This window comes from Metopolophium dirhodum, chromosome 6 (assembly GCF_019925205.1).
Source record: "Metopolophium dirhodum isolate CAU chromosome 6, ASM1992520v1, whole genome shotgun sequence".
NCBI classification, from domain to species: domain Eukaryota; kingdom Metazoa; phylum Arthropoda; class Insecta; order Hemiptera; family Aphididae; genus Metopolophium; species Metopolophium dirhodum.
This window is the reverse complement of record NC_083565.1, coordinates 5467045-5492883: the sequence shown is the minus strand read 5'-3', so window position 1 is coordinate 5492883 and position 25839 is coordinate 5467045. Positions and strand designations below refer to the sequence as shown.

The 25839-nt window shown below is 33.9% G+C and overlaps 1 protein-coding gene across 1 annotated transcript; it reads left to right on the top strand.

Annotated features, from left to right (window-relative positions):
• The first annotated feature begins 1834 nt into the window (after window positions 1–1834).
• LOC132946824 (homeobox protein EMX1-like) lies at window positions 1835–25623 on the top strand. Its single transcript, XM_061016906.1, has 3 exons — window positions 1835–2835; window positions 14203–14375; window positions 24511–25623. Exons 1-3 carry the CDS (start codon window positions 2205–2207, stop codon window positions 24775–24777), a joined length of 1071 nt encoding a protein of 356 aa, XP_060872889.1. The 5' UTR covers window positions 1835–2204; the 3' UTR covers window positions 24778–25623.
• Window positions 25624–25839: the final 216 nt, after the last annotated feature.

Genomic DNA, 25839 nt, shown 5'->3' with positions numbered 1-25839 from the left:
ATAGACTATAATAATAGGATAGAAATTGTACCTTGACTCTTGAGCAATGAATGCATTTAGGGTGGAAGAAAGAAGGATAATTCGTGGACGGATTATAATATTTATTTTTTGACCAACAAATAAAACGGAAAAAATGTACAATATCATATAATTAATATACAAGTATACAACAGTTGCAAACTCATCCTAAAAGCAATAGCTTGTATATAGGCGTATTCCGATGAGTTTATTATTATTATTAAATTAAAATGTATAGGTACCTATTATAGTAAATATTATTGTGATAAAATATTAGAAATAGGTATAGATTCTAAAGGTGAGTCTAAGTCTAGTTTTTCATTGCTTATGCATATATATATAGGTACCTATATATGTACGGGCGTACATATCGGTACAATGGGTTATTTTTAGTTTGAGTATGAGCATCTAATTAGATTCTAGAACCTAACCTAACCTTGGCGATAGCAGAACACTATTTCTTGTATATATTATACTGTTTAAATAAGAGAGCGGAGCGTCCTTGTTGGAAGGAAATATAGGTACCTACTATCTTAACTTTTATATATAATAAGAGGGTGCCTTCTATAATTTTCGGAAATGAGCGCTAAGATTTAGAACACATTTGGACGGTAACTCGCACGACATATATTTTCATCCTTGTCATTATGAGAATATAAAATGATCTTATATGCATTTAACGCACCGTAATGGCCGGTGGGTGAATATTATACCTATACCTTATATATACCTTGAGTTTTACGCGAGCAGACGTGCAGTGCCAGTATGACTGCAGACGCCACTTACACAGTATATTTAATATTATTATATTATATCGTGCAGATAACAATGATATATTGTAGATATTTATAAATATTTTATGAAGATATTTAGGAAAAATGATAGTTCGATGATGTATTGAGGCATTGTATAGGTAATACGTGTACAATATATACGTTGGTTTACATAATATTATATATTTAATATAGGTATAGTTTAATAGCAGCCGAGTCCATATTATTATGTGTTATCCATAATACCTATTCCTTTATATAATTTTTTTTTTTTTTTTTTATTTAATTTAAGGTTTCAAATACAAAGTTTATTAGCCTAATTTATATAATTTATATATACGCACGCGTTATATACTTATATTATAATACATATGCCCACCTAACTTTAGGTACTTTTCATAAATAATCACGATACGCGATGACTTCATTGTATCTAGACCGTATAATAATATAATATGGATCATTCTCACGTGATGCACACGCCCGCCAACATACTCGCGCGGTATACGGTGCGCTCGCGAGGGGAAGGCGCATAGTAATATTATAATATTATACATCGCGAGCAGGGCAACCGAGGCGGTGGTGGTGCAGGCGTGAAGTGGCCACGGTGCAGGTACGGTGGCGCGCATATTATCATACACATATAAATACGATATAGGTAAATGTGTAAATGTGTATACGGGTATACGTTAACGCAATAATCGAAACCAGTTTTACATATTATTCTATAGAGCAGTGTATGGTATACAGTTAACACCTTAAATACACATGTTTGTTATGGCGTTAACGACGGCGACGGTCCAAAAGTAAACACGGCGCGCGCCGGCGGGCCGCGAGCTGCCGGCCAATCGGCCGCCTTGTTTCCCGGGCCGGTCTCGCCGCCCAACCGCGGTCGCCGTCGGTCACGCCCACCGCGCGCGCCGCTCTTTCCCTCTCCGTCGGTCCCGCTCGCCCGTCCCGTTCACCCCACCCACCCAAGTCGCCGCCGCCGCCGCCGCCGTGCCGACCGCGCACGGGCCCGGACCTCCGCCGGCAGGCGGCAGCAGTCCACCGTCGTCGTCCGCACGTAGCATACGCGTACCGCCGTCGCTCTTGTCGCTGTTTGACTGTCGTCCTGTCTGTACTGTTATTATTTTTTTCGCGCAGTATAAATATTGCTGTGTGCGCGCGAGCGTGTTCGAAGTGCAGTGCGCGTAAACTAAACGACCCGCTCGAATGCAGCGGACAACCGCGGTTTTTGGTACGTCGTTGGCGCGCGAATGATCGTATTTCGATTCCTGCGTTTTGAGATTTTTCTATTTAAATGACAATTTCGTGTTAAGTACCCATACAGAGTTCGTATATTGGAACCGATCTAATATATTATATAATATAATATCGTTACGATCGATTGTCTCTACGTCGTCCGTTAAAATGATACAAGTGGCCGCGACGCCGATGATCGTCAAACCGAAAATCGGATTCTCCATAGAGTCCATCGTGGGCGCGGGTTCCCGGTCGCCGGCCAGGAGCGAAGGTTCTTCGGTGGCGCACGACGAGAGCGAGGCATGCAGTTCGGCCGCCGGATCTCCGCTGAACCCGGGAAGCGTATCGCCGCCGCCGCATCACCACCATCACCACCACCAACAACACCATCAGCAACACCAGCATCAGCAATCCCATCACGTGCACCAACATCAGCAGCAACACGAACAGCAGCAGACTTCTGCAGCAAGCGGCACCACGGTGTTCAAGCCGTCCGCACTACCAGCCTCCGCCGGTTACGGGTCATCGTCCGTGGCCGCCGCAGCCGCCGCCGCCGCAGCCGGACACTTGGCCAAAGGGTTGCAGTACGTGCACGAACCGCTGACGCCGCCGCCCGCCCACCCACATCCTCATCATCCGTTTGCGTTTGCCGCAGCCGCAGCCGCCGCCGCCGCCGCAGCGCACCACTATCAGCCAAATCCGCACCACCCGCAACACCAGCCTACTCGTGACACGTACCCTCTGTACCCGTGGCTGTTGTCCCGACACGGAAGGATATTTCCGCACAGGTTTCCCGGCGGTGAGTACTTTTTATACATGTTATCTATACTTAGGCACCTCAAAATACCCAATTACCACCCTATTATTTATATGGTACCTATATATATATATATTATATAGGTATTCTAGGTATATAATTATTATTAAAATATAACTCAATGTATACCTAGGCATTGCTATCAGTTACCGCTTCGCTAATTTCATTAGTTTCATTTTCATTAATTTATAAAATCAAACTATATACATAGCATCTAGTACCTACCTACATATCACACTTTCAAGTCTTAACGGCGGATAATGTAAACTGTATAAATAGGTGGTTACCTTACCTTAATATGGCCGCATATTTTCATAATTTTCGTGTTTTGAATTAAACACACCTGTTGTATTTAGACTCGTGATATTATATACCTAAAGGAACGATTTTATTATTGTTATACTGAGTAGGTACTGACTACTATATATAATATATGACACGTGCGACGCATCCACACGTACCTATAGTAGAACGTCATAATTTTTTTCCCGCCTTAATATTATTTTCTGTATAAGTAAGTCACATTTCCGAGCGCTGTAACGTTCACCGACTCTATATAAGTGCTGTACCTATATTAAATCGAATCTTGTTCCCTTCCAAATACTCAAAAATATATTTACACATTTTACGTAACCACATCGATATTTGTATTGTTATATTATATTATATAACTTATCTCTACTGTAGCCTTACTGTATATAAGTATAAGCTGGTAGGTACCCTACGACCGAAACTGAACGTTTATACCTACGTATTCGATTAATATTCGCAAGAATTAAAAAAAAAGGTAAAAAAGGTACTGTTACTTTTACAAATTTTTTTTTCTTAAAATGTCATTACATAATATCATTTATATCTTGGGGAAAAAAATAACAATAAGTTACGCAATACATAATACGTTGGTAGGTATAAAAGTACCTTTACATTAGGTACACGCAACATGTGCCATTTCTATTGATATATACAATAATATGTTTCTGTTAAGATTATTATTTTTCACATTGAATTTCTCGTAAATTTCACTTGGATAAGATACAAAACCGGCATCCGTTTATAATATAATTTGTAACATATTTTATACTTAAGGTGAATAGTGGTGCAGAACCCCCGGTGTGTGCAACACGACCGTTCGAAATTCTGCACGGGCTGTACGGTTATATATATACGATATAATACAGATTCTATTATAATATCTATATCGGTATATACTACCTAAACGTATATATTTTTATAGATTATACAACACTATATATAAGGCAACGGGAGGCGCTGGGCGTGCAGTTTAATAATATAATACTAATAATGTGTGTGTGTGTATGTGTGTGTGTGTGTGTGTATAAGCTCTTCGGCAGGGTAAAGAAACAGTGACCCAATAAAAATTTGTCCTACAATAAGTTATTCGTGTTATAGTTTGTAGGAACAATATAATAACACGCATGTAGTAGGTAAATAAACGATTCTTGGAGTGTGTGGTGTGTATAATATGCACCCATATTGAAAAAAAGGTGTTCCGGGGTATTATCATTGAATACGCAGCATATGATGCAACTCGCACACACGACTATTATTATAACATTATATGCTCTTCGGATACCGTTTGAATGGAAAAAAGAGAAAAGAACAAATCTGGTAACCATAAAACTTCTGTCCCGTGCAACATTCATGTCACAGTGTGTGTCCAGCTCTATACCCACAGTGCGCGTTAAGTACATATTATATATATATAATAATATATGATATACGTCCAATTTCGGGATCTTCCTGGTGTACCTTTTGTAAATCGCTTATTGTATACTTTTTTTCATATGGTCGCATTTGCGCAACACATTATATATAACAAGAGTCCCGTTATTTAGGTTTTCCTTCTGACGTGTGCGATTTAAAACTCAATAATAAATAATTTGTATAGACGTATAGCAACAAACGTGCTATAACTGTTAAAAATAATATCGATCCCTTCAGAAAAAATAACAAATACATCTGTACACACGCGAAACATACCTATACATCGCGTATGGGATTATCGCATCGTTGCATAAGATTTTAGGAATACCGGATGTACCCAAAATATAATTTCTATAGTGATATTAGTATTGTGCACACTGTATATCATATTTTCGACTCTGGTTTAACGTTTCTCCGCACAGAACACTATAATATTGAGTGCACTATATTGTATCCTACGATTACTACATAATTTATAATGTATATAGGCGTACAAACAATGCGCGTGTAGGTGCCTATAATATACCAATATACCAATATGTATATACCACATTGGCACAAGTTATGTCATATTATGTACCTATTATAGTATGCGTATACCTACGTCTTAACGCAAATACTGTCATCATTACAGAGGCCAACACTTCGCATTTATATATATATAGTATAGTATACTTCACTAGGGCCGCAACACACGAGTAGGTAATAATAATGCAAATATTTTAATGTGTAGCATATATTATTATATAGGTATTGTGTATTAGCGATTATTTACACTGCGCATAATATTTATTTGTACTTGTACATAATATAATACGATTATAAACGCGCGATAGTTATAAGTAAATATAGGTACCACTTTTCCATTAAATCGCCCACATCATATATCGCCCGTTAAATCGATTGTTTTTATCAACAAATTTCCAAATCGTATCCCATATAGTGTGCTGTCGAATTTGACGGCACAGATTTAAAGAGGATATATTATTTTGTTGTCTCACATTATGTGAGTAGGATTATTTTTTTCACTTTTATAGTACCTGCCTATATATATATATATATGTATAGGTACAAACCAAACATGTACAAAAAAACATGGTTGTTTATAAACAATTGTGTGTAGTGTAGTAAACAAATCGTGTTTCCGTTTTGTGTGTGTGTGTACAACGCGACATGTATATACTTAATGTAGGTATACCGCACTACCGTGTTGTATATATAGTGACGACACACCCTGTCTGTGGCATGGTTATCGTCTGTACTTAGATATGTATAATATATATAATAATGTATATGGCATTATGTTACACACACACTCACATAAATAGTATGTATTTTAGATACTCAAAAATAAATTACAGCAGCGACAATGATATCGTATAATAATCGCGTATAATTAATGTCCAATAATAATAATAATAACGGTATGTGTAATAACGCGTTGTAAAGTTAACATATAATGATGCAGTGCTCACTGCTCGTAAAGTTGTTATTCGTTATAATATACGCGATAGTGTTTTACCTACAAACTAGCATATTATATACCTATGTGTATTACAATGTGCAGACAACATTGTTATACCTACTGTAATTTGTTCTTCTTCAACCCATTCTTAGAAATCGGTTATTTGAACGAAAGACCGCACGCCATATTATGTCCGAGGGAACGATTGTAGTGTGTAGGTATATACTGTATAATATATCGTGTATACTAATGCACCTATAAGACGATTCCCCCCCCCCCCCCTTCAAGTAATATTATAATAATAAAAATAATAATATGTACCTACCTAATATTTAAAACAGGTATTTTAACTTAAAATATATATTTATGGAGATAAAAAAAGAATCACAAATCAGACTTTTCACAAAAAATAGTATTTTTATGTAAGAATGTCTACGATCATTTTTTCATATTAATTTCCCGTATTTTATTTTTACAACATCTTTTAGTCATTATACTTTTTATAATAAAATTATATGCCTACTTAAAGTTTGGTTTAAAAAATATTTGTTTTTTATTATTAGTAGTAGTATATATATATATAGCACTCTTTATTATTGCATCAAAGTATTTACATAAATAATTATATTTATAAAAATATTTGAAAATTTACTATGTTTCATTTTATTTTACATTATGGGTAGAACAAAATTATAGATATTAAACAAAAAAAAAATTCATATTTATGTAAATTAAAAAAAAATCCAGGGGATGTACTATTATTCCACCGAAAATTGCCAGGTCGGACAATATACTACTGTACAGCGTATACAACACTTCATAATCTGGAGACGCGTTCCAGCCATACACGTGCACCTATATGTATACAAATATATAATATAAATAATAAATATACGTACATAATGACAATAAACCATAATCGTCCACTTCAAGAATACGCTTTGATAATAATATTATACATCCGAAATTTCTGCTGCGTCGAGTATCAATATTTATCTTGTCATCGCGATCTTCACGCGCAATGACCGTTTCTAATGGTCCATAATATTATAATCTCTACGAAGAGAACCTGTACCTGCTTATATCCGTAGTATACGCCTATATAATAATAATATATAATGTATTATTATAATTACTATACATTTATACTTGTCCGCAATTTCCCTTGGGCTACAATACGACTTCGATCGAAGAAAAAAAAAAACCAAAATCTATAAAGTAACCGATAACAAGCCACTGTGTGTTGATGTGTATTAGATATATAGGTACATTATATACATTGCATATTAAATATATATATATAGGTACGCGCGTTAAGGTTCAAATTACTAATTACTGCGCTGACGTTGTTGTGATTATTATACGTGTACACTGTATATACATGCGCATAGCGTATTATAATATTATTATAACAAGCGTATACAGTTAAGCGAGCCACCGCCGCCCGCGGATCGGTCGAAAAAAATCATAATTTTTCATAGCCATCGTATGCTAAGTATACTAACTCATTTACCGATGATAAGTTGATTTGTATAATATAATAGCGCCGCAGTATAGAAGCACACCTTATACACTCACCTCTGTGTATATATATTATTACACGTGCAACATATACACTTGCATTTAATACTCTTTGAAAACGGCGATTAATTTGAAACTAATATTATGTATGAAGCCGTCATTTTTATTACACATTATAATAATATATTTCACGTACCTATACCTAATATAGTAATATATATACTATTATAGGTTATAGTCTACGCCGAACAATGTCATTCTTCGGCAATATAATCGGGCGAATCAAATAATATATTATATTAATATTATACGATATATTTGTATTATTTTAATATAATATACAAAACTAGTATATTATTATACGGTTAATAGTTATTATATTAAAGAAACACATTACATTCTATTAACCGTTCAATAACCGCACACGCGTTTTTTTACTATAATATTCGTGTACAAATACTGAAATACCTAAATAATGATGCATTTTAATAATATAATATATTATAAGTTATATTTACGTAAATACTACGTCAACTCTGTGCCTATGCATAATATACAGGTGTACACTGTACATACACGTTTCGGTACATTAATTTTCAATTTTCTTGAAATATACACTACCGCCGCAAACCGCATTTATAAAAAATCCGCTAGATCGTTGCAGATGATATACGTTTTATCGATTGTATTTTTTATATTTCACACCTGTATAGGTATTTATTGTGTGTCAACAGTATGTATGTGCCGTATACGCCTTCAGTGCCTCTGTCCGCCGTTTTCGTTTTATATTAGGTATGATTATATATTATAATATTATGAGCTATATTATTATAAGCTGACTTGATTTCTAACACACCTATTGTTGTATTATGCATACAACCTATATATAGTTTGTTTTAAAATTTTTTTTATCGAATAAATTAACAGCTATTATGTTATATATTTGCAGTAGCCAGCTGGGCTATTAGCGTACACGACCGTATAATGTATATATGTAGGTAGGAGCGCGTTTAAAATCGTGTTGACGAAAATAATTGTTTGCCGGCAGCTGAAAATCACTGAAGTATTATTATTATATTAGGAAATACGCTGCATTTATTATGCATATAATATGTATATCATATTATATACGATATTATGTATAATAACATAAAAATATAAAATAACACGGTTTTTGTGAATTTCTTGCGTGGGTTTTCAGTATAGAATTTGTCTTGCCCACCGAATTTGACGCGTTTCCGACCGGTTGAGCTACTGAATTATATAGGTACACATACGATATACGAATGCGCCTTAGGGGTGGTGTTTAACAAGTTTTATTTTACAAAATATACAATAGGTCAGCTTTCGGAATTCTCGTGCAGCACCGCTTTTACATAATAATATTGAATATAGCTATACAATACTATGTAGGTATATATACCCATTATTATGTTTAATACCTATATACCTGATGTGTACACGTTATCGGGCCCGGGGGGACAGTGTTCGGGGTGGCGGAGGTGGAGTGTATATATTATCGGAGAGGAGAAGAAAAAAATAAAAAGAATAAATAAAAAATTAACGTCGCGCCGCCCGCGGTTATTAATTGCGCCGTCTCGTGGTTGTTTCGGGTCGGCCGTGCGGGCGTGACGGTTAATTAACAGCGATAAATTAGTAGTGGAACAAAAGTGAAAAACAAAATGTAAATTGCCATTGTCAAAACAATATAATAAAACGTAAATACGTATTAAGTGTATTCACATAAGTATATATATATATATATATATATTATATATGTATAATATACATCATACGATATACCTATATATAATATATGTGTGTAAGCGAGTACTATATATTATATATACAGGTAAACTATACCCGAGGCCTAAGGAGGTAGGTTTACGCATTCATCGGCCAACAGATGGCGTTCGTCGTCGATATAATATATAGGTAGGTATAATATGTAAAATTGCTGCCTATATCATTATACTATGTATATGTGTAACCGTATAATTATCTCCGCGATCTTATCCGCTCGCTTTACACACGCGATGACATGTCCAGCTGTCTTATCAACCCGACGAAATATCGTTATCAGGCGCCTCTAATTATTAATTACCGCGCAGACGTTGCGCCTATATACATTATTTATATTATATTATATCATGTTGATGTAGATATTTATTTATGTGTATACATCTATATCTATACGCACTGCACCATGGCCGACCGCCTCCGAAATCCAAATGCGCGTGTCATTACTTTATTGTTTTATAATTTATTACGATGATGGTGATGAGGGTATACAATACTAACCACTTGAGGGTAACCAAAATAGACCTATCGCATGCCCCGATCGTACCGACTATCCTGTTGTATTACATAGTGTTTGAATACAACTTCTGAAAACATATTATATTATTATTACTTGAATTCGTCATAATGTTTATTCGTAAACTTCCTTACATTTTTTATTTTTAATTCATTTTTAAATCAAGTTTTTTATTCGATTACTATACAATATAGACATTGGACGCGATAGACTTACGATTGCCATGATATTATATAATACATACATTTGTCTATTGGGCCGTCATTTTTGCCCCGTTTCTCATTATTGTACAAATCTTACGAGATAACACTATAACCCACCTGTATAAATCTACATCGTTTATGTATCATTAGGTTTATTATACATAGTTCTGTGTTTGTGCATTGCGCGCGCGCGTTCGCGTAGGAAGATAGGTGGCCCGCCGTCGTCCGGAGAGGCGGTGCCAATTAATTTCGAACAATAGAGGTGGATACAAAAATAATAATAATAATGATAAACTTCCCAAAAGCGTTTTTTTTTTTTTTATCCATTTTACATATACGGACAGCTTCTTATTAGTCCCAAGCCAGATTACATTACAAAAAAAAAAAAATAATAACAATCATTTTTATACATATTATACTCCACTGCACTTATATAACAATACTCGATATATATATATATCTAATATGTTTCTCGTTACAATACAGTAAAAACCGGCAATTAACGTTTAAATTACCGGACGCGTTTGTCTAAAATGAGAATAATATAATAATTATGGTAATAATCGTCCGGACCAGACCAGTCGCGCGCACGCGTGTGTGTTGGTATAATATGTGTCGGTCGTATAATTTTCCGAGGTGGAGTATAATAATATAATAGTTTTGAATACGGGATTTAGCGATTGGGGCGGGATGGGGTGGAGGCGGCATGCGCATGGTTTGTAAAACGTCGTGTAATTTTTCGGTTAAAAACAAATTGTTTCCTGTAATTATAATATTTATTGCGTGCGACTTACACACCGACGATAAAATCATGTGTGAAAATCGTTGTAAAATAAAAATTCAAAATCAACAGCGTTGAAAAATTACCACCGCCTATACTATATATTATATTCAACATCAAAACATTGTAATATATTTAAATTATTTTCTGTATATCGCACGCACATTATATAACAACATACCTGCATTATTATATATAATATGCGTGTGTGTCATAATATTCCAAACACACAGTATTATAATATTATTATATATTATATAGTTATTATCTGCACTGCATGCACAATGTAAATTATAATACGAGTTAAACGGTCAATCCATATTACCTACAGCCTATGGGTACATATTACGTTTAGATTACCAACTGTTGCCTTTAAGTAATAGGTACGTATGGTATTGGCTATATAGCTAAGTATAATATATATTATTATTTATTACTATGATTTTGCGTTATTTTTATTGTTGTGCACACAGCGTGGTAGGTACCTACCTACCTACTCTCCGCGTTGACGCGTTGTGTGAACGATGAGATAATAGTGTGTGTTCATACACAACATTTACAATAGGTATAGGCCTATATAGGCAACAATAGGCGACCTTTTTATTTCGAATGACGATTGCCGTTAATCTGACGACACGCATGATATTAATGTTCATAATAATTTTCATATTAATATCGTTAAATATATAATTTTTAACAATCGCGATTTCACCCATTTCAGCACATAGGTATCTTTGGGTAACTACATATGGTATACGATCATGGGTATAATCGTGTTTTCGCGTATCGTTTCATACTGAAGTGCAATACTATATTATAATATTATTATACACGTATGTGTTTTACAGTTTTATTTATATATTATAATATTCGTTATACACTTATACGGACGTTACTATGGTCGACTGAACGGTCGTCACTGGTGGATGTTTTTATATATTTCTAGAAAATTAATTTTTACCTAAAAATTAAACATGTTTTTTACAAACGTCTCTTTTCTGCTAACAGCATTTCGGGTCATATACTTACTGCATGATCCGTTTGGTTAGGACTTCAGACTTTCAGAGGACGCTACACAGATATTTGTTGTCCGTCTTTCATGTGGGTAACACAGCAAATTTACGCTCAGCGGATCACGATTAACTCTGTTAGTTTAAAAATTAGGGTGAACCGACCTATTATGAAACTTGATGGTAAGAACATCTGTGTTTAATTGTGGGTTTTTTACGATAATTCAGTATTTAAGTGAATTATGAGCATTTTTAATTTATGCTATATTATATACATAAAACTTGCCAAAAAATTTAATCATCGTAAAAATCTCACACACAAATACAGATAAAGTTCTTACTATCAAGTTTCATAATACGTCGATTCACTCTAATTTTTAAACTAACGGAGCTAAACGTGAACTGCTGGACGAAAATTTGGTATATTACGCACTTGTAAGACTGAGACAAGTAGACCACAATAAACGACTTTGTAGCGTCCTGTTAAAGAATTATGATATTATGTTAGTAGCCCGCACCAAAACGCGTAATCAAACAGTTATTAATTATATAATTATTATTGTAACATTATACGTATTCGAAATTAAATTTTGCTATGTTCCTATAACAATAATAATTAATTGCTATTATTTATTAATATGTTCGGAGTTCATGAATATGATTTTATATACCATGTATAGTGTTATGGGTATAGTGTTATGGGAGATGTGTTGTGAGTTGTAATTAAGTATACATCGAATACAATCTGTGAGCGATAACCCGACGGTTTTCACGATAATTCCTATGGAAACCAGACGAACACGACGTAATAAAATGTTAATAACGATGGTGACACTGTGACCATAGAATAGAATATTGTTGTGACCAACGAGTAAATCGCATAAGATAATATCATATTATATTATTTCGATAGGTACTATTATATTATTCTCGGTTGCTGAATTATTACGATTTACGGTCGGCCCATATTTTATTATGATCTTTATTGGTTTGACCAATCTATGTATGACGAATAATATTATTTATTTTAAATTATAATATTATGTAGACAATCGATGAGAAATATTTTTTCATTAATTGTATGATTGCAATTTTATCTAACTGTACTTCTCAAATAATGACACACATTTCAGTATTTTAACTGCTTACGTATGAATACAACTATGCCTGCCGCACACTATACTGTACCTATAATGTGTATTGTATACTAAGCAGGGACTGGAAATTTCAGATTATTTAGGTTTCTTATTTGAAACGGGATCGTACATAAAGTGACAGTGATGAGTAAAATTTTTACTTATTCAGTCCTATTTTTAGTTCTAAGCAAATGTTAAGATATCTGGTTGAAAATTGGTATTGACGCCAAGAAATTGACAATACAAACATTTTATTATATTTTTTAATGAATCCAAACAAAACCTTTAACCTTTTTTAAACCGTAAAGAAACCGAAGCCTAAATTGTTGTTTTGATAAAAACCGAAAAGAAAATTTAGTTTTTCTAGGAACCGGAACCGTAAAAGTCATCAAGGTTCCAGTTCCTGAATCCTGGTACTAAGTACGTTTAAAGATAGGTAGGTGCTCACCTAATTTTTGCCTGGGAGTCACCCCGAGCAGGGCGGAAGGAAAACAATTGAATAGAAAAACGGCTGAGCGACGATTGGAATAGAGTTGTACCCATAATATATAGCTGGTGTACATTGAGACAATATTATTGAAGTCTCGCCTACACCGACTAATATATTATGTTTAATTTATATAACGAACTCTGTATTGTCCAATTGTATATTCTAATGAAGCTGTTAACACACACGCACACAAGCGCGCGCACACATACGTATTAATGTTCATATATATATATAATATATGTGCGTGATGTGGGTGGGGGGGGGAAAGATATCATATTGGACTCGTAGGCCCCTGTCTCGTTATAATGATAATATATTCCAAACGAGTTTCGAAAATAAATTTATTTGACACCGCCGTTGAATATTTTATCACCGTTGGCTTTCAAATTAGAGTGGGTACAATGTTATCAGGCGCAAGGATTTTCGGTATAGACCCCATGCCGTGTCGTCTTCGTGACACAATCCTTATACGCTCCTGACATCCGATTATCTTAACAACCATTAATAACAATTTTATGCAACTGTGTTGGTCGTCGGGAAATGGTGTTACAAAAGCAAAGCGTAATATCCTACAAACAAACAACACTGCCACATAATATAATATTATTATTATTATGATAAACGCGTCCAGCAAACTGATTCCGTTTATTCTTTCTACGAATATTAAATTAAACCGTTTTTTTTTTATTTCCTCATAACAGGTCCAGACATACCAGGGTTTTTATTACAACCCTTCAGAAAACCCAAAAGAATAAGGACCGCTTTCAGTCCCAGTCAACTTCTTAAATTGGAACACGCTTTTGAGAAAAACCATTACGTCGTTGGCGCCGAAAGAAAACAGTTGGCCCAATCGCTGAGTTTAACCGAAACACAGGTGAGTGTCATTATATATAATATTTAGATAATATATTAAACTATTCAATACAATAATATAAGCATATTTTTACTAATTAATAGGTACCTATTATAATTATAGCCTATAGGTACCTATATATTTAATACCACACATTTTTTTCGTAAGTCGAGGTCGAGCCCATCTCTCGTATATTTACGGATGCGCTGTGTATGATATTATAATTTATGGTATTCGTTGTTATAATTATATTACATTATTCGTCTGACAACCGTAGACGTTTTAATTTTGTTTTCAGTGAGCCGTCGTGTTGTTTTTTGACGTTGTTTGTTTATATTTAAATGCACAGGTTATATAGTTATAGAAAAGATAATTTACTTGGATTTCTCATCGTCAATTTAATAATCATAAAGTTGTTATTAATTATTATATACAAACGTTAATTTCATCATAATATTAACATGTTTTGCCGTTATACATTAACAATTTACCCTTTTCATCAATCTCATATATTTCAATTTATAATAGCAAATAAATATAATTTAGGTATACATATCTTTAATCTATAACATTTATATTTTGTATAGTACAAATACACGGATTTATTTCATATGGGTACATGTTATAATATAATATAATATTTACATTCTTTACTATACAACAATCCCAGCTATGGCTACACTGTTTTTTTATATATTATTAATTAAATATAAATACAATATAGGTATACCCACTATATTATTATGACGGCTCATCCACCCGCACCTCGTGCATCTATAATATGCTACATAATATTATTATGTGTATTGTGTATCCACTGCTGCAGTGTCTAATCGGATTGCGTACGTCTGCAATTACTTTATGGGTCGTTATATTATTATTTTTTGACGTTAAGCGTGTACAATGGGAGATAATGTTTTGATACCACTCTGACGTCTGTGATCATTGTCGCCGTTGTCAACACGGCAACGATGCGAATATAATATTTTTCATATGAAGCAAAATGCACAGTAAAAAAAAAAAAAATTACACATTGAAAAAAACACATCATCTAGAAGTTTAGGCATTAAAACATCCACTCGTGTACGCACGCACACACATCGTACGCACACATATTATTATATTTATAATACAATATAATAGCATTATACCAGCAGCGCCGTTTTCCAGTTAACCTTTTGAAAGGATTATAAATATATGTGACGGATATTATATATTATTATGGGAGTCAGATTAAACGGGTACTCGCTAATCGCGCGGAGGGATGAAAAGAAATCATAATGGCCGCCGTGCCGCTTCCACTCTCGTCACTTGTTGTTTGACAAGAGGGTGTTAAACAGCGTTGTTAAATAACGGTTTAGATAAAATTGTTCTCGAAACGAAAATGCGTTTTTAATCATTTTTGCCGGCTACATATAGTAAACCTTGTTACGTCTACAACACGGACCCACATAATACGTATAATAGTAATAATAAAATAATAAATATACATTATATATAATTACCACGTATTATGGTCAATCATCTGTAATTAAATCGTATATGATTTTTTTTTATCTCTGTATACAACTGTACTAATTGGTAACAAAATGTTCGAGAATTTTTTCATTTTAATATAATATGTCATCATAAAAAAGTGGACTATAAAATGTAAAATGGATGTTGCCTAATTAAATGTTTACTTATATATTTATTATATATATATATATATATATATACAATCATGATGCTCAAAGTACCTAACTAATCTCGCGTGTTTATCGCATGGTCTTCCTGTATATATATATATATATATATTTATTACAGTGCCGACGTATTATAGCTATTGACAAAACGCAGTAATTATCGGATGCCAGGAATACGTTCTGAAAATAATAAAAAAAAGAAACAAGACGAAATTATTAATTATAAATTTGATTACCCGCAATTGAGGTCAGACCTTTAGCTCGTTGATGATGATTACATTATACATATGTACGACGTTTAGAGGCAATATTATATAGCATACGCACGTAAACCGATTTTTTATTCAACGTTTTTTTCGTCACCATAGTAAATAGGTATATTACCCAATATGGCTGTTTACTCGCTCAATATTATATATTTTATAATAATATTACCTATATTTAACAATATTTTTAGTTATTATTTATGGGTATAGGTATACTGTAGTTATTGTATAACATTATATGTACATTTATTATCTTTTAAATTTATATTATAGTAAACACCTACCCCGTACGCACATCCATTACAAACAAAAATTCACCCTGACCAAAAAAAAATAGTAGGTACAAACTCCCTAACCCACAAGGCTATAACCATCACCCCTTTTGCGCGTAATCCAATTGGATTGTCTTATACAGTTATACACAAACGATCGCGTATAAAATAACACTCGTGTAAATTAGTTGTTATTCTTTTCGGCCCGCGGAGGGGACGCGTACCTACTTATGCGTATATATATATATATACGCGTGCGTAACGAGAGGGATATATTTCGAGTGCCCTTCTGGGACCGTTTCGACCAATGACGGAGGCGCGTACCACGCGATATGCACTCCAAAACGGTAGTCATCTCGGGAGGGCAAATTATAATAATAAGAGGCGTCGTTAAATTTTTTTTTTACATACTCGACAGCACCAAACGGCGTTTTATTAACGCGAAACGATTTATCTCGCTCACTCCCAGAGGACGCACGGCCACGACCGTATATTATATTATATTTGTACTATTGTGTGTCAATTTGTGTTGCGTTTTACGCGTAATGTTTTTATATATACTCTTATTATAGACATATAGGTAAGTGTAATAATGCATGGCGAGATGCTTATAATAATATAATATATATTTCAACCGCTTTTATCGATGGTTTATCTCGGTGCAGACGCTGCACACGCTAGGCACAGAGCTGCAGACAGAAACGATAAAATCAAATCAAATATTAATTTATAATTATTGTGTAGACTGTACTTACATATTATATATTATGAACTATGTATATATTTAGTGTGTACGACTTGCGAAACACAATATGAATCCACATATTATACAATGGCCGTTATATTTAAAACAATTGCCACACTGCACTGGATACAGACTACAGAGCCCCCGCTCGGCCCGCTCATATTATAATATATTATAATGTTTTATTACTATTATATAATATTGTTTAACAAAACCCGACCGGAATCGAATACTCCACCAGCGATGGCACGAAGCGCGTTATTTTGGCACTAATTTTCGTTGGTCCGTATATATCTGTGTATACATTAAACGTATAATTTATGTACATATATATGCTCGCATATCATTGCAATGTACGTGTGCTGTTGTACATGCATAATAATATGATACTGCGATAATAATTATTTTATATGAATAGAATTTATGACTCGCGTGCACATCGACAATGCGAATTGGTGGGTTTTTTCAAATGTGTTTTATATGTTTTATCTGCACTGCCACGCCAACGGTTTAGTAGGTAGTTATATAAAAATAATATCATACAGCTATAAACTGTTATGCGCTAGCAAAGGTTTTGCCACTTTTTTCGTATTTTATACGCTTTTAACGGGGAACAGATCGATAGGTACTGATATTGATATACAATATGTAAAAAAAATTACACATACCACCCACTCATCCGACCAGTTTCAATACCAAATCTATATAATATATGTAAATACCTAATATATCATATATCACAATTTTTCAATAATTAAACCAAACCAGTAATGTAGGTATTTTCACCAGTCGATTTAAACAGTCGATTCATACAACTATTTATTCAAATTATTATTTATGGAATTGTTATGCATATACTGACTTAGACTATATTTTTGATTCAAGGCGTGACCTGTGTTGATTAAAAACGTTTTTATAACTTAGAACCTTTTCGTGTCCTTCTGAAGTTATTTAAGCACATCATTATTTTTCTGTATCGAAATCGAAATTCGAACAAGTAATACCTGAGTTATTCTTCTCTCTGCAATACTGACATAATATAATATAGTATAGCGAGGATAATTAATGCTACCAATATTATATTATAAACACGAGTATTTATGGGCTTCAAATAAATAGAGTTATTGCGGTTAAATACGATAAAACATAAAATAGATTTAATTGATTTAAAATATTATTTCAATAGTTGATATTTGATAGTATAGGTATAAACGCATTATTTTTTATAGAACTAAACGGGGTAAAGGTTTGACGAATGGCCACTATATACACGTAGATATAACTACACATAATATTATAATACTGGCAGTGTTAAACGGCCATTTTGAACTCTGAAACGGTTCGCATATCCACCACTACTGCACATACGACGAACCGTTTTTATCGTTTTACTTGACGTCATTATAAACATCACACTGATGTGCGCATTGGTACATATACGAGCTAGGGGACGCTTTGCTGTATATTATATACATTTGTATGTATATATGTATTCTCGTCGACAATAACTTAGAACATAATTCGTGCTTCGTAATAACAATATAACGACGGTAATATAGCGTGTACGTCTAACGTTGTGCACGAAAAACGTTCCCCCGGGGTCGGCGATATGATGCTGTGGTATAAACCGTGCTGGGGGTTGTCTCGGTGTTTGGCGGGAGGGGGTGCGATCGAAGGGCGCGGCGCGCGTCATCGGCGTTTAATGTAGTGGAAAACTGAGCTTGTTTTATATTATGTCTTTTGATAATAAGCGAGCTGCTGCTACATGAATAATAGTATATAATATTATATAATATGCGCAATGCGCATGACGTATCAGCAGACTCTGTATGTTATTATATGCAGAAATCGCGCACGCGGCGTAGGGTGAATATTGCCAACCAACACGCGGGTCGTTTGATATAAAATTCTTAATGATATATCATGATGCGATGTACATCCGTCTCACTATTATCATCATTATTATCGTTGTCGTTGTATCGATAATTTCGTATCGGCAAAAGCTTAAATTACAGCTGCAGTCGAGTTTCCCGCGACCTATTCATACTATCATATTAATATTCTTATTTGTTGATCAAATCACGTGACACTGTAAGTAAAAATCAATTGAGGATTGAAAATAACATGATTGCCATTGGAAATGCGTGGAATAGTGCTGCAACTAATCGTAATTTTACTATAACAGTATACATAGGTATAACTCTCGAAATATTACTCTACCTAAATAACTGATAGATTTCATTGTTGTATTATAATAAGATGACGATTATATATACGATTACGATCTATTAGCATAATATATAATAACTAGGTATATTATTTGCACTTATTCCGGGTCACATATAGTATTTTACATTACAACTTATAAAATAAGCAATTTAAACAACCAAAAACCGATTCAACGTTAGAATATAAACGGATGTGCCAAACATGCTTCTATATACTTCTATATTATACAGTAGAAAACGGCATGATGGTTACGGAACAATACAACATCCATAAACAATAATAAAAAATAAAAATCTACTCGCTAGAAAAAAAAAACTCCGGTACCCCACATGCGATCACGTGTGTATTTTGGTGCGTGTCAAACGTTTTATTATAAAATTAAATCACATATGGGTACTGCGAAAAGTCTCTGGCAAACACCAGTCAGAAAAGCTTAATGGGAAAACGTGTCGAGTACTGTTTTTGCCGAAAATTGGTTTTTATGCATCCCCGTGTGTGTGTGTAAACACTGTAAATACGTAATTCGAGCAGTGTTCGCATATACGATTCTGCGAATCGGATAACGATGTTTTATGTTTACATCACGTGTATTACGTATATGCCGTTATTATTATTTATCACAATAATATAATGTTAAATGTATCATACGACAAAGTTTATATAATATTGGATATAGATTCACTTCGCTATTTGAATACTACAGCGTGATCGAAAACTCTGGCGTGAAAAAATTATAACTAACAAGCACATGTCCACCCCTCGTTTATCATTCAACCATATTTTTAATACTTAGATTTTTTTTATTCCATTTAATAGGACCTTAATTATATCATATTATATACTTAAAATTGTGAAAGTCAAAATTCAAATGATTTCTTTGCTAAAGGAAAACATGGCGCTGCTCATGATTGATTAATCATCTATACACATATTAACTGTATTACACACACACAAACACACACACACACATATATTATAAAATATATGTAAGTATAATTCGGCGCTTTCCACGACGGGTGGTTTTACGACTTTATTATATTGTATATATTATATTATGTGAAAATTTTGTCCCGGAGTCTCGGCGGCTATGTATGATGTATAATATAATATTATATTGTGTCACGTACCATATTTTGATGCGCTACCGGGAAATGGCTATAAATCCGGAGGAAGTAAAATAAAAAATAAATAATACCCTAGAAAACAGATATTTGATTACCTCCCTTGTGCTGCATCTTGTGGAAGGAAAAGTTGGAGGCGGGTTGACTTCTTAAAAACGCCCTGCTGTCGTCCCGTATAGCACGATGACAACGGCAGCAGTGGTTTCGGGCACCCCTCGGAAAAAGGAAATTGCCATCGTTCGCATATAAATATATAATATGCATATATACTCGTATAGAGTCATCTTCGTGTATAATATAGAACATCGTCTATATAGCTTATTTCGCCGCGACCCAAAACGACTCGTATTTATCATCGTCGCTGTTGCCGTCACGACGAATAATTCTCCGGAGTTGTACCGGATAGGGTTGGAAGACGCAAAAGGGGTAATCAACCGTTATAAATAAAACAAAAAACAATTCCCCCTGCCGCGTTTGCATGGTTATTCTTTTGACGAATGTCAAACAATTCATATTTCTTCCTGCAGAAATAAGGAAAACGAAAAGTCCTATCGGTCTTCGAAGAGCTCAACCGCATAGTCTTACAAGTTTTTATAATCGTGCGCTCTCGTACAATGGAAATGCCAAGTTCAAGTCCCAGATATAGCGATTGGAAGATTTTGAGTCTGCTGCACTCCACCAATAGTATGCATAGCCGTCAAACAATAATATTCGTTAATCGTATTGTTATTGTGAACTCCGGTTGGCTTTATTATATACACCCCCCCCCCCCTCCTCCTCCAAAAAAACATTAGGCATAAAGCATTATGTATTAAAATTTACTTCTGTGTAGTTAAAACCGGAAGATCGTTTTAATTGAGAACAATAAATATTTTTATGAACGTTGTAAAATAATTTAATGAAACGTTCAAACATATTACAGCGCGTGTATATAGATCGTAGAAAACAATATTCACGATATGTATACGCGCAATAAGCACGTTAAATAAAGTAATTATTATTAACATAGAATTCGCTTCACAAGCAATTGGTGTAGAGTTAATTATGCAAGGGATAATAAATTTAAATCTCGGTATAATTACACTATGTGTGTATACGGCGCTAGATAAAGTTTTCTCAAGTCGAATACTATTAATTTATTAGAGAAAAACGTCTGTATGATATAATTATTACAATTAAACCGAAAAACAAATGATGATAATTTACTGTATATTTTTTTTTTTTAATTGCTGTGGTAGACAATATATAATTACACTTAAATAATGTTTAACCTTGAGTCGTTATTTTATTTCTTTTTTTTGTTTGTTTGTTTTGGTTTATCGCCCGCGCGAAATTGATTTCCGCGCGATCATTTGCATAATAATATTGCACAAACCCGGCCAAAGTTTAATTGCGGCAACGTTTAGAAGTAATATTTTATTCCCCGCAGTAATTATAATCGGCGCGGCGTCGGCGTATATTATGTAGGTACAATGCAATCAGGAGAGCTGTCACGGGAAAATGAATTATGAGTCGGAAAAATAATAACTCAATAGATTGACAATAACAATAATACCTACTGTGTGTCTTAACGACGATTCTAAGGTCTAACTCAAGAGCCTCCTAACTATACGGTCTGCAGGCCACATCCAACACGTGGAAAAGTTTTTATGGTCTGCTAGACGCCAACTGCAGCGAATTGTCCGAAAATGAACAAATCACATTTTTATTTTGTACAGTTTTTTAACTCTGTATAAATAACAGCGACGATAATTAAAAAACTTGCATTAATTTATTGTTTTCATAATGTTACATTTCTATAAAACTACTAAAAAATTGTAAATGTGATTATAAAATATGTTTTAGCACGTAAATAGTTTTGAATTTTTTATACGGTCTTCGTGTAAAAAAGTTTGCAGGAGACCCCCGATCCAACTTAATACTTATCTATAGGTGTACATAATCGTCGGTTTAATAATATAATACGATTTGCGCAGTGCATCCCGAATAACGTAAATATGGCACATAATATTACTATCATCGTCTATATATATATATATATATATTATTATAATATTATAGTGGTCGACTCACCCTAACCTTTACGTATACACACTCACATACATATTATATATAGCAGCAGATTGCAAAGGCTGACCCCCGTTGGCGATATGTTTCTCTCACTCGCTCCCTCTATCTATGTGGGCCGTGCCGAGCTACCACCTACCGACTATATAATATAAATGTGTATTATAGCAGCGCAAATATTATTTTTCAATCGTTTTATAAATCGGCCATCTTTCGACGGGTGCTTTTTGGGCGTGAGCGCGCTAGTGTGTGTGTGTGTGTGTGTGTGTGTGTGTGTGTGTTTGTATATTTTTTGCCTTTCCGTAAATCGTATGACGTGCGGCGCTCCGCAGTATGTATGTACCTACTATATATTATTATTATTTTTATTTTCCTCGGCGATATTTTACTCGGAAATGAAATCGCCCGAGATCCATTTTCCGTCACGTACTGTTTGCGCGCGTATTGCAGATTAACCGGCAATCATCCGACGAGTAAACAGCCACCGGCCCCCTTATATTTATTTCACCCCCTTTCGGCCGACCCAACCACGTCAATTCGTCGAACTCACATATTATATCATCGCGATCGTGTATACGAATATAATAATATATCCCCCAAGTACGATATTATATGTACGTATATAGGTACTATATTAAATTCATATAGAGGTATTTTGCGTGTGCGCCTATATATAGACCGATTTATTTGTCTCGGGCGCGGAAATGAAAACAAACAGTAGCTATAGGATCGTCTCCACCGCCGCTCTTTCGGTTTTATTCAATTAATTTTTTTTTTTTTATTTTAAGCCGCTCTCATAGTATATAAATATAATATATACTATATGCTGGTGCCTATTATATTTCGCACTTATCTTATCTATATTATAATATTATATCAATCGACTTTCTTCACAATATATTACACATAATGTGCACATATACAAGATGAATTTGTTAGCACTCGAAGTCGACGATCGATAATCACATCCACATGTATTAATTTTCGACGAGTCTGTGTGAACTGGATTTATACTTGAGTTATATTTACGTATTGACGTATTACGAGCTAAGGAGCAAGTTTGAAATTTTACGCTTATAGATATAATATTATATTATCTATATAATAGTATAATATATATTTAATATTATTGTGCATGTGCCTATATGCGTTCTAATCACGATACGAGAATCTTTTAGTATTATTGCAATTGATCATTATACATAATATATTATAATAATATTATTACAACGCGTGACTCGTCGTTATGTGATATATTATAATGTATTCCTATATAAGTATAGAATACGGTAACAATTATTTATCATCACGCGTGTATTGAATATTATACCTAACATAACTGAGGGCGTTATAGAAATAATAGAAATAGCAATAAATTGTAATATAATAATATGTTTAAATTGAGTATAGTATACGATATATCGACCTAAATAGATGTTATATGTTCAGACGTGTGTAAAATTGAAAACATTGTATTACCCGCAACAAGGTATTACCTATATAGTTCCGAGGACCTCGACCGATATGCGCCACGTGTAATACCTACCGTAATCCATGTCACCAAATATTATTTTTTTTTGGTTTCAATGTCATTCATAATTCTATATTACTATATTTGGTCTTAATAATTTATGTGTGTCCTCTTTTATTTGGATGTAAGTTAGGGTAAAAAAAAAAAGTATTAATAGTATTATAAAGTTATTAAACTGTATTAATGTGCAGTATACTGCAGTACGTTTATACATAATAACCAAGTCTTTTCTGTTCTCAGGTCAAGGTTTGGTTCCAAAACAGGCGCACAAAACACAAGAGGATGCAACAGGAAGAAGAGGCCAAGGTGCAACAACAGCAGTCGGGCGGCGGTGGCGGCCCGAAGAACTCGCATCACGTCAACAAGTGGAAGCAGGAGACCCAGAACAGTGGATCGGACAGCGAAATGCACCATTACGGCGAGGGTTCACCACAGTCGGCGCAGCACAGGGACGACGGGACGATGCACTACGACGGGTACAGTTCCGAAGCGGACAGCGAAGTCTGAATGATGCCGCGAGTTCGTGGATGATGTACCGACAGCGGTATCATCACTGGACCACGCGATACCTCAGCCGGAGCTCCACGTGACCACTACGATCACCGTCTGCGCAGACCATCGATGTTATATAAAGTATATCCGGATATATTATAATGTACATATACATAAGTGTTTTATAATTTTGTTCAATTATTATTTTCCATCTTGTACACACAAAAATGGAAACTGTCCATTTTTCTAGTCATTTTGTGTACGTCGTTGTTTTTAAATCCTCTCTTGTGGTACATATAAGTATATAATATATATATATATATATTATATATTAAATGGAACGTTGTAAATAATCGAAGGTTAAATATGTATAATGCCAGTGTGTAAATAATATATTTGTAGTGAGTATATTATATATATATTATATATAAATACAAATAACTCGCAAGTTTTTTAATTATTATTATTATTATTATTATTATTGTATAATGTACAAAAGACTAATAAAATGATATTTTCATTTGTAGGCTAATTAGAATAAAATATATTATATATTATTATATAACATGTATTATTATTATTATTATTATTATTATTATAACTATTATTGTCGTCACGATAAAACAAATAAATGTTAATGTAAAAGGCTTATGTACAACAAAAAAAATTTGGCCTTTGTACATTCGTCTCTATTCTTGCTGCTGTGCATATTATAATACAGAAAATGAGTTCAATAATTGTTAACTTTAATACGTATGTGTTATAATTGAAGAAAGCGCGTCATTGTTTAATGTTTTGTTCGGATATAATGATAAAAATTAAAAAAATCAATAATAATAATTTCCTTAATTTACAATACAATGTGTTTTTATTTTTCATTTCAGACGGTTTTCCCGTAGTGGTGCTTCAATTATTTTAGTATGAACAGACCTGATACCTCTTGAATATTATACGCAGTATAATGTTATAGTATCTTCCTACGCTCTTTAATGTTTATATCCTACTCACTGATAATACACATAATTATAATATTTATAATTATTATATTATAATATCTTATGTAGGCAAGTGTGTGGC

Bases quoted from the DNA above. Each gene is read 5' to 3' on its own strand.
- LOC132946824 (XM_061016906.1), top strand. From the start codon at position 2,205: ATGATACAAGTGGCCGCGACGCCGATGATCGTCAAACCGAAAATCGGA. The intron at 2,836-14,202 runs GTGAGTACTTTT...TCCTCATAACAG, and splicing joins TCCGCACAGGTTTCCCGGCG to GTCCAGACATACCAGGGTTT. The intron at 14,376-24,510 runs GTGAGTGTCATT...TTCTGTTCTCAG, and splicing joins TGAGTTTAACCGAAACACAG to GTCAAGGTTTGGTTCCAAAA.